The sequence below is a fragment of the Halyomorpha halys genome, unplaced genomic scaffold (genome assembly GCF_000696795.3).
Source record: "Halyomorpha halys isolate HHAL.00 unplaced genomic scaffold, Hhal_1.1 Scaffold694.1, whole genome shotgun sequence".
In the NCBI taxonomy this organism is placed as follows: Eukaryota; Metazoa; Arthropoda; class Insecta; order Hemiptera; family Pentatomidae; genus Halyomorpha; species Halyomorpha halys.
This window is the reverse complement of record NW_027111898.1, coordinates 55,958-67,463: the sequence shown is the minus strand read 5'-3', so window position 1 is coordinate 67,463 and position 11,506 is coordinate 55,958. Positions and strand designations below refer to the sequence as shown.

General features: G+C 27.8%; 1 protein-coding gene across 6 annotated transcripts in view; it reads left to right on the top strand.

The window, feature by feature from the left end:
• Positions 1–3,544: 3,544 nt before the first annotated feature.
• The window catches only part of LOC106685451 (phospholipid scramblase 1), a 10,834-nt gene continuing 2,872 nt past the window's right edge, over positions 3,545–11,506 (top strand). The window contains exons 1-9 of one of the 6 annotated variants that reach the window (XR_010844041.1): positions 3,545–3,659; positions 3,736–3,801; positions 6,183–6,221; positions 6,298–6,390; positions 8,055–8,272; positions 8,613–8,780; positions 8,864–9,010; positions 9,086–9,254; positions 9,593–10,998. Coding sequence is in view for 1 of the 6 variants with exons in the window: in XM_014428125.3 (XP_014283611.1) it covers positions 3,593–3,659; positions 3,736–3,801; positions 6,183–6,221; positions 6,298–6,390; positions 8,055–8,272; positions 8,613–8,780; positions 8,864–9,010; positions 9,086–9,133 (846 nt within the window). In the remaining 5 variants the exon portion in view is untranslated. Of the gene's footprint in view, positions 3,660–3,735; positions 3,802–6,182; positions 6,222–6,297; positions 6,391–8,054; positions 8,273–8,612; positions 8,781–8,863; positions 9,011–9,085; positions 9,572–9,592; positions 11,444–11,506 lie in introns of those variants that run through there. The other 5 variants (XR_002945783.2, XR_002945782.2, XR_001343852.3 and 2 more) reach the window with 5 other exon arrangements.

Genomic DNA, 11,506 nt, shown 5'->3' with positions numbered 1-11,506 from the left:
AAAACAATAAAATACTATAGGAGTTTATCATTCCTATTTGATTGACTACATTTTTAAAAATAAAAAATAGAATTTTTATGAATAAAGATTCTAATGAGTATATTGCAAAAAGTAGTGTGATGGTTTTGGAAATACAGAAAATTATTATATTTAAAAAACATTTTGTAGTTTTGCATTAACTTGTAATTAATAATTTCAGTTCTAACCTCCAAATTCAACAAACAACTCTCCTCATAAATAGACATAACTTTAACTATCTAATTATAATCACCAGTTTTGTAATGCTTTGTTTTTTTTTTTAAAGTTTGATCTTTTTAAAATTGTTACTTGAGCAAACTTATCAAAATAGTTTTATTAACCTTCTACTATATATATTTTGTTTTTTATCTTTAAAATAAACATATATCTGATTAGTGTACTCATTTTATTTATAATTTGCAAGAAAAAACAGGAGTTTAATTAATTTTGGTTCCTCACAGTTGAAGCATTATATTCATGTAGGAAATGGAAAAAAATGTTCTTTGAATCAAAAATTATTACTCACATTTAAATATTTTAGACAACTATGAACAACATTAGTTCCATTTTTGTCCATAGTCAAATTTTTGTTTGGGTCTAATCGATAGAATCGTAAATCTGATTTTGAATAAATTTCCAATGATGGGCGGGTTGTTATCTAATTGGTTCCATTTTAATTTTATCAAATTTTTCCTACTTTTTTTGTAAATATGAAAACATATTTATTTTTTTGGCACACCTTTATTTTGAAAACATCTTGTCCTCTTTTATTTAAGGGATTTTGGGGGTTAGTGTGAAATTGGCCCATTATCAATTTTAACAAATTCCTCCAACTACTTTCACTTCAGCATATGCGAAAGTAGTTTTATCTTTTTTTCTTGACTCACATGTTTCAAATACTGCTTCTCCTCCAGATAATATATTAAAACTACAAATTAAATCTATTTAAAAAAAAATAATGATTAGATTTATCATTAAACCTTGAAATATGTACCTTCCTTTCCAGTAAAGAAATGACGTAGAACCTTAGTATATTATTAACAGACTTTTTTTGCTTAAATTTGATATAACATTCTTGTTTTTACAAAATTCAGCAAGAAAAATGTTTAAAACAAGGAGAGACTGTTATTAATGAGGGAGTTGAGGTGTCACCTTAGCAACCTTATGTCTATTGTGGGGCCGGTTCAAATTCATCCTGAGTGGGTTGACTTTTATCTCCTGACAGTCCAAGGGAATGGAGACTTGACTGCAGGATAGCCTCTCCCCTTTCCCTCTCCTGTATATCAGATAGGGAGGATAAAAAATTTTTAAAAAAGGATAACCTTGAATACTCCTCAACTGGGGATCTACTATTATTAAATATTTTTATTTTTATTTATTAAAGGCTAATTTTGATCTTAAGTATTTTTACTAATCTAGGGATCATTATTAAACAGAAAACATTTAAAATATGAAGATGATCAGGGTTGCGGTCAAAAAGGAACAAAATAGTTTTCAACTATTTATTGCCTGATGTTTAGCCCCACTTGGCAGGGCTTCATCAGGGCTAAAAAGATACAAAAAACAACTAAGAACATTACAACTATAAGGTAGGATAAATATTACTTAAAAAATAAGTGTAAAGAAAATTAAAATACTTAAAAGGAAGGAAGACATATAATAGTATTAATATAAAATAAACAATAATAAAATTTATTCTTATCTTATTATATTAATTTATTCTTGTCACTGTTTATTCAAGTTTATTTTGTTTCTTCCTTCCTTTTATTTATATATAATTTTCTTTTCACTTATTTTGTACATAATATTTATCCTACCTTTTATCTTACATTTACCTTTTTGTATCTTATTGTTGTAATGTTGTTTTTGGTTGTTTTGTAATGTTGTTCTAGTTGTTTTTGTATCTTTATAGCCCTGCAAAGTGGGGCGAAACGTCAGACAATAAATAGTTGAAAACTATTTTGTTCCTTTTTGACCGCAACCCTGACCATTTTCTTCATATATTAAATTCTACAGTAAACTATTTATATATATAGAAAATATTAAAATTTCTACAATAAGGGAGCACCTATAGGTACTTGGAGGAATAAGTCACATAGACTTGGTAGAGGAGGTCCTCATATATCTGAGCTAAGGATTACTGAGCCTCTTTATAAGATATCATCTACTTGAAGGATAAGGTAGCAGTATGTTAAGAAAACTAAGGTCATCTGTAGCCAAGTGAGTTAAGGTGCCTACCTTTACAACTTTTTTTTTTGGACCCCCTTCCTTGTCATTTTTGATATACAGGGGGTTACCTAGAGGTAACCAATCTATTCTATCATGGTGGGGAGTCAAGTTTTCATTTCATAGGACCACCACTAAAACAAAAGTTGACCCCCCAGGCCGGTTTCGAACCTAGTGCCGCTGCAGTCATGAGGCATTCGCTTAGCTCCCTAACTTAACAATATTCAGTAACTGCAGCACTACTGGTTCGAATCCAGCTTTGGGGGTTGACTTTTATTTTATGGCAGTTCCATTGAATGGAAAACATTCCTCCCACCATGGTTAGAATAGGGTATCTATAGATAACACCTCCCTCACCCTGCATGTTAAACAAAAAAAATAATTTTAAAACTAAATATTGAGCTGGAATCTCTGAAGGGCTACTATAAGGTATTATTAGCACATTCAGTCTAATTGATAACATGACCAAGGCCATTTCTGTGACAAGAAAATAATTAATCAAATAATATAATAAATTAAAGTGAGATAATAGACCACTTAAGAACAACACACAGAAAACCCAGACCACAGCATTGATTCAAATACCACATGAGAGCATTGACATTGCTAAGAGATGCAAAGGCAAATGATCAACTCCTGCATTATTTTTATATTTTTTTTAAATGACTGTTATTTTATTTAAGGATTATATTAATTATTTTTTCATTTATTTATAAATTGATTGAAAGTACATTCACCATTATTGTCAGTATAAAAAATTAAATATTTAATAATACATGTTAAAACTTTGGAAGTTATTTAATTATCATCATGTGGGTGTGAAATTGATATTCTTTTTTTGTATAGTTCTATTTCAAACTTACATATCGCAACATTAATGTTTCAGTGTTTTGCCCCATCCTTAAGATCAAACTATTATAGAATTGAATATAGTTAATTATATACATATCAAAATATTAAAATAATAATTAATTTTTGAACAATGTTACTTATAAATAATTCATTTTTATATTACCTATCCATTAATCTTATAAAACTTTGTCTCTATCCATAGCAAGTTAAATTTTTTCTTTATTATGAACCCTTTAAAATATAAATTAAAAGTTTTTACAGTGTAACACAGACAGTTAATGATATCTATTGTAATACTCAAATTACATGTTATTAATAATTTAACATTAATGAAAAATATTTATTGCTATATTTCATGACTATTTATAATTGAACTTTTAAGTATATCGATGACTTATCATTAATAAAACAAACTTAGAGGTGGGGTTTAGAGTGTTGACCTAAGATAAGATTCATTTAATACCAGAGTTGATTAGTGTAGTCAAAAGTGAATGTGATGACTAGTTTAACCAGTGCTTTTAGGGAAGCTAATTTAGAAAGAGATTCCATTTTCAACTTTAATGGTAAATAATATATATATTTTTAATAGTTGAATAAACTCAAAACTAATGGTAACCATCGATCATGTAATTTTAACAGGAGCTGATGATGATATTCAGATCTATTCGAACCAAACTGTCATAACTAACCAACCATTTCCAACAGGTATTACAATTATTCCTTTTTTATTTTTAATAATTGTTTTAAGTTAAGAGGGGATATTGGAATAAAAAAGAAAAATTCAATTTAAATAAATTAATAATATATTTTATTATGAGACTAGATTTTTATCCAATAAACAATAAAACTGATATGTTTAAATTAAAGTCGCAAATTAATGTACAGATTAATTTATGGAAAAATAATGAACAGTACACTAATATAATTGCCTTTCCGGAAAATCTATTTCATCTTCCTCGGAAAATGAATTATCTCTTTTCAATCCCTTAATCCCTCACCAATTTTCTGGTGCCATAATAATGGCATATAACAGCTTCCAATATTTCTAGATATTTCATAACTTTCATTAAACTGATAGATGTAGAATTGAAATTATAAATTGACATTAAATAAACATGTTGCTAATTCAAACCCAAAAGGGAATGAGAATTATTAAATTAATTAACACATAATACAATTAACTTTTGGAGATTAAAATATAAGAATAAACAACTTTTGTTATATACCCTGTAGATAGTTTATATTTTATTAAATAAAAATTCAAACTCTTAATGATCTAATAAAATAGCAGTATGTTGATTAAACAAGTTAAAAGGTTTGTCACTTAATGTTCAATATTGTCGGAATAAATTCACCATTTTTCTGATCAAACACTACACACAAATTGCACATCAACCAATATGAAAGATATTCTCTCACAAGTGTTTCTTATTAGTTTTCCTAAATGCCTAAGTGAACAAAGCAATTTTAGAAACAATATAACTCACTACTTTTAACCCAGTTAATTAAATTATTTTTGTGCATAAGTGATCTCTTAATGCCTTCCATGTATTCGTCAAAAATATATAAGGAGCATTTGGTTGGGGTTGCAGTCAGTTAAGAGAACAACACTCAAAAATATGTATCTGAAAGCTGGAGATGAAATCTTCTTTTTGTAGTAAACTTTAAGGAACATAATTCCATATTAATAACAATAAGAACAATAGTTTTAACTATTATAACTGACCCAGTATTACTTGAATCCTTTATTAGAATAGAGGTGATAATTCTAAAAATGTAGTATATTCATAGGATGTTGTGGATCAAGGAGGGTTTTATAACAAAGAGTATATTTTGCATTAATGGTCGCTACCAGCGAACAAACCGAAAGAAAGGAACATCTAGCTGTCCAATGGTCTGAGCAGTGTTGCCATCAACAGTGTTGTATTATTCATATTTATATTTACAAAGTATTTATGGTTTAAATAAACAATTAAAACCACAAATCAAATAATAAAATCAATCTTCAACAACTTAGAGAATTCAACCACTCTGTTTAGGATCTTATTCATCTTTATCATAATCTTCTGGGTGATATTCCTGATTTGATATCCAATGTCTGATTTTCTGCCCATGCAATATCTATCGTCTTATTCTCCTCACTTATATCATAATCCATTAATTGTAATTAATTAGAAATAATATAATATTCTTCTTCCTGAATTAGTAAATACCCAGTTAATAGGCCAACAATAGGCTTTTAAGATTTTGTCTTGCCAAATCTTCAGAGAAGAAATTTTAATTAATGTTGTTAATAATAATCAAGATTCGTTGATAGTAGGGGCTCACACTACAAAATTAATTAATGAATAGAGTTTAGATTTCTTGATTTTCGGTAAGATAATTTTTGTTTCAGGAAATGAATAGTTTAATTGTTAATGGCAGTGACACATTTACTTGGCTGACATCCCTTAATATTAATATTGGATAAAATGCTACCAGATTCAAATTGAGTAAGGGATTCGTGTAATGTAGAAATGTGCTTTGAAATTATGAAAATGTACAAAACAGCTCAAAATTTATTGAGGTCAATCAGGTTACTACTGTGTTGAGATTACATACATCTTACATTGTTTGTATTGGAGGGTTACAAAGCTAATTTTTACATTGATTTATTTGCTCAAAAGTCATACAAAAAGTATTGTTTCGATTTTCCGATGGTTATTTCTTTGCCTAATTTTGTTCTATACTTCATAATGTATGAGGACAATCTTTGGGAATTCTTGTAATATAATTTACTTTTGTTAAAACATTTTTTTAATACAATTAACTATTCCATTACATGCATTAGAAAATTTTTTAGTATTTTATTTTTTAATAGCTAAAGTTTGACAATGCTGTTTTTAAGGGAATTCAGACCTATGAAATGTTAGAATCAACTTTAAAAGGTTTTAATGGTTTTTTCTAGCCTTTTATCAAAATCATCTTTTTTAGTTTTAAATATGACTGGTAAGAGATTTTAATTAGTTTTAATAAGAAAACAAAAAATTATTTATGATACTATACTGTAACAAATAGTGTATGATTGATGCATATAATGATTTCAGATCAAACATCTAGCAGAATTCCTCTTCCCATTATATCAGGTAGAAATGGTATCATAAATAAATAAATATATCTAAAGATTTCTTTTACTGAGAGAATGACTAATATCATATTCAGGCAGACACCAACACATTCTTCCTTTCTGTGGAATCCAGCTTTTATCAGATGTTGGGCAGTTAGAAATACAACAAACAATAGATTTTGAAGATCGTAAGTTATGACAATGACCAATAACATTTGAAGACAACAGGAGAAAAATGAGGTTCTCACATCTTCCTGAAAATCCAAGAGAACAAATTTTACTTTGAAAATGTCAATTATTTTCACTTTGCAGACATAATTCAATGGTGATTTTGAACCATCATGCTCATTTTCCTTGCTTTTTGACATTGCCCCACCTCATTTTTCCCTACAGTCTTCATTTAATAGTTACTATACTATAGAAAGGTAAAATTATTTAAATAATATATTTATTTTTAAATTGTAAATTTTATGTTTACTTATAGTTTATAAATTGAGAAACGTTAAATGAAATCATTCAAGTTTTATTTTATACAATAAGTTGAATATTTGTTTCTTCCTGGGTCTTTGTAACTCAGAAAATCTCTGATATGTGTTTCAACTGTTTCTTAGATTTCTAAATGATTGTGCCATGAAATGTTATCACCTGAAATACAAAGTTTCTATTTCTATTGAATAGTTTTTTATTTACTTACTATTAGACATATTATGGTTGATAATGAAATAATTGTAATTGAAAAATCAATGCCATTTATATTTTATTTAATTTTGCTTATATTTGTTTAATTTTATTAATTTTTTAATTTGATTATTTATTATTTAATTTATTCATTATTTGATTTTATTATAATTTTTTTTTTCTTCCGTTCAATGTTATATTTTTGTCAGTAAATGTTGTGATTTTAAAAACTGAAACACTAATTCTATTGTTTTCCATCATCTTCGAGGGTTTTTGAAATATCTGTGTTTAGTCCTAAGATACTGAGGTGTTAAATATGGGCATTGTTGGAAAATATGGCTTATTGTCATATTGTTGTTGCTATACTGGCAGTTCAGAGGTGTTTCTTTGAAATAAGATAGGAGTGGGTGAGCCTTACATTACATTACATTTAAAGATAAGTGTACTGGCACTTATTTCAAAAAACCCTCGAACAATAATAAATAACACTGAGATACTCCTTAAAAATCTTTAGCAGAAGATATTACGTTTATATAATCTAGGTGATCAGTAATAGGGGTGATGCCAAAGGTTAAGATTTTTAACTTTTTCTAAAACCCAATCTAGCACTAGACTTTAGCTATCCCATTAGCAGTCTTAATAGTTACTGCCTAACACAAGCTCCATACTAATGGAAAATTGTTTTTCAAATATAATTTGTCACATTTGTTGATCATTTGTAAATTTTTATCTATTGTTGAAGATACAGTCCAACATTTGTGTTGGCATTCATGGGTACCAGTTCCAGTGCAATTTTCTTTTACAAATTATTAGTTTTTAAACAAATTTTACAGATGGCTTCAGTCCTTATAGCAGACCATTATTGTAAAATCACATAATTGAAATACAATTTTGTTACTTATGTGTTAGCAGTTCTCTCTCCATTATTAAGTAAAATTTATATAATTTAATCATTTGATAAATATACTCAATATCAGATGATTAATCAATTATTCTCGCTGAGGTGAACTTTCATCCCAAACCTTTTGACCATTCGGGAAATAATTAATGGGTGCTTGGCAACAAAAATATGCCTCTATAGTTGAATATACTTAATTCAACAATGATGAATCTTAATCATGTATCTCTATTTTTCTGAGGGTATAATTTTCTTATATATGATTTTTTTTTCTAGTATATACATTAATTGATTCAGAAAACAAATACTTAATTAAAGCTGAAAATGGTGAAGTTTTATTTGGTACAAGAGAAGGTTCTTCAAGCTGGCAGAGGTTATTGTGTTGCTCATCTCGCAGATTTATTTTGAGTGTATTTGATAAAGCTAAGCAAGAAGCTCTTTACTGCATTAGGAGGCTTGCACCAACGTGTCCGTTATTCAGTTGCTATCTCCAGGAAAGATATATTTTTCATTTTTATTCTTTGTAAATTTATTTATAATTATCTAAAATCAACCAACAACTGGTAACTTAAAATTAAGTTTAGTCCCTGTCTTCTAAAACTTAAACAGGTACAATGAGAAAACAACCCCTAACCATTTGCAAAAAAAATCCAAAATATCTTTTGTATCAAAAGTAATGCCTAAACAAAGATTAAAAAAAATTGTAATAAAAAATTAAAAAATACTTACATATAAGTAAAATTGAGAATTCCCTCCTTTCTTGAAACTGGCTAATAAAACAAGATATATTTTTTGTTAACAATATGAGGCATTATTATCTTAATTATATTACAGAGAATGGATGTGTTTATACCACAATGTGAATACATAGGCTGTATTCAACAGAAGTGGAATCCGATCAAAATCAAACTGGTGATTCGAAATTTTGAAAATCAAGATATATTCTACGTAGATGGACCATTATGTACAACTTTTGCTGCAATGAAAGAACTAGATTTTTATGTAATTAAGTTTACTGTAGGATCATTGCATTATTTATAAGTCTTTCAAGTACTTTTATAATTTGTTTCCAAATTTTTTTTTAGGTATTCAGCTATGATTTACCACAGTCTGTTTGTAGCATAAGTCACAAATGGAATGAATATAAAGCTACATATAGTTTGTTCTTAACTTTTCATGGATATCTAAGCAACACACATAAAGCATTGCTACTGGCTTGTGCATTTTTACTAGTAAGTCAATAACCATAATTAAAGCAAATGGCATTTTAACCTATCTGTTCCAACTTTTTCTAATTTATATTTTAGGAATATATATACTTCCAAGCTGAAATACCCATAAAATGTTCCTGTTAAAGGCTGTTCAGCACTGTACAATATTGATTGATTCATATAGACAATTCATATCAGCTAACAGAATGATTTCAAACTTCCATAGAAGACATGGTAAAGAACTATATTGTATGAATGTTTTGTGGTAAGCAATGTTTTTCATATGACTGACTAAATAAAAACAAAAAATTGTTTTTATCAACTTTGAATAATTTCAATATATAAGTTTGACTTCAGAACAATTTTATCATGAAATTTCCTATACAGTAAATAAATATGTATCTTTAATATAATTTTGTGGCAAAGTGAACATATGTTTTGTGGTAAAATTGTTGATACTTATAATCTATTTTGTTGAATTTATGCATGAAATGAAATAAAAATATTAATTCAAAGTTTTTTATTTAAAAAGTTGCTGTGGTACTGAAACTGAAAATCACTTTCTTTTGTTTTTCTTGCTAATCTTAATTAATTTATTTTTAGTACTTTTTTTTACATTTGGAATCCTGAGATGAGAGTCACCAAGGACTTATAAATTCTTGTTCCAATTATAAACTTAATACCATGGAAGGAATTCAAGAACTTTTCCTCAACTATGTTGTTAAAGCCACCTCTAATCGACTATGTCTTTTTGTTGGAAGGCTTTAAAATGAACAAAAAACAAACTGGCTCGGATTAAACATTTATTATGTTCAATTTAAACACTTTAAAAACTAAAAGCTAATATAAACAAAATATACAAGCAAAAATACAAAGGCCTTTCAGATAAAAATAAAATCTTCAGATAAATTATGAAGACGAAAAGAAACTAATTTACAAATAAACAAACAAATAAATATATAAAACAAATACTGCATGACGAAAGGTTGCTCCACTCCAATAGATCAGAGGAAGAGTGCTGCCGAGATGTGTAGGTCTGGCTCATTGATGGTCCAAATATCCAAGTCGTATTGTATTAGGGGAGCTGACAAAATGAACGCAGACAGGGCTGGTTACATACGTTCCTTGGGTTCATGGGTTGGCCACTAATTTCTTTATTAATTGGAACTCATATTAAAATCGAAACACAGAAGTGGTCTGGTTCTGAACTGATATGGCGACGAGTACACTCAAAAAATGTCAAATAAAATAATATCAACCAAACGCAGACAGCTGCTAATGACGCTACCAGGCCCACTAACTAGTCAGAACTCCTCATGAAAAACTAAGATGGTCGGTCCGTTGCTAGGTGACGCCTTAGCAACAATCATCAGCCCCTAGCAACTGTCTCTATTATTCATTATTACAAACAAATATAATTACATATTTTTTCTTTTCAAATAACTAAATCTAAATAAAACAATACAAATAAAAATATATGTAACTAAACACTAATAAACCTCAATACTATTTACAATTATTTACAAGGTAATTATACATTATGGTGTTAACATATGTATTTTCTTCATAAGTCAAAATTTCATATTTAGGATCATTATTTTGATAAAATATGAATGTGTTATTGTCGCTCTTATATTTAATATTTTAATCTTGATATATTTAAACTACCAATCCAAACCTATTAATAAACAATAAATGTTTTACTTCACTTGTAAATACATCTTTTCAAACTAGAACTCTAACTCTTACTCTAGCAAATTGATTTTCAACTTTAATTCTTCTACAGAATTATCTCACATATGATTCTATTTTTGGAGACACAGACATATCCCACCCTCCGTGGTAGCCTTACTTATTTTACTTTTAAAACATTCACTTATAACAAGTATTGGTCAATATAGGATATGTCAAAATCTCTCGAGAAGACCATAACACCAAATATATAGAAGGAAAACTTACTTTTAAAGCATTTACAAATAACCAGTAGAGCAGTCTTGGAAAGAAAAAAGGTAAATTGAGCAATATTGAAATAGTGACTAAAACTGGAAATCAGCATGATTTATTCCCATTAAATTAGCAATATGTTTAAAAATCATTTTGTTCTAGTACTCTTAAGTTTTTAAAAAAATATCTATGATTAAACCCATTATTGTGTTGTAGACAATTTTTATACAACGATTTATATGTTTGAATTTTTTTTTCTATTCTAAATCTATTTATTTTACATACAAAATTATATAATTCTATTGCTGAGATTTTTGAAAAATTAAATTGTGGTACATAACATTAAATTTGATACATAAAAACTATCTAAATCTGTTGGTTATAATTACTTTGTATTGATATTTTTAAGCTAAAAAAGACGATATATGAAAATGGATGTAAGCCAAAATATATTAAACTATGAAAGGAATATGGTCCGGGTGCGGTCAAGAAAAACTCAAATAGTAGAAATATACTAATTTAATGAGCCAACGTTTCGCCCCACGTTGCAGGGCTTCTTCAGGGCTATTTTGA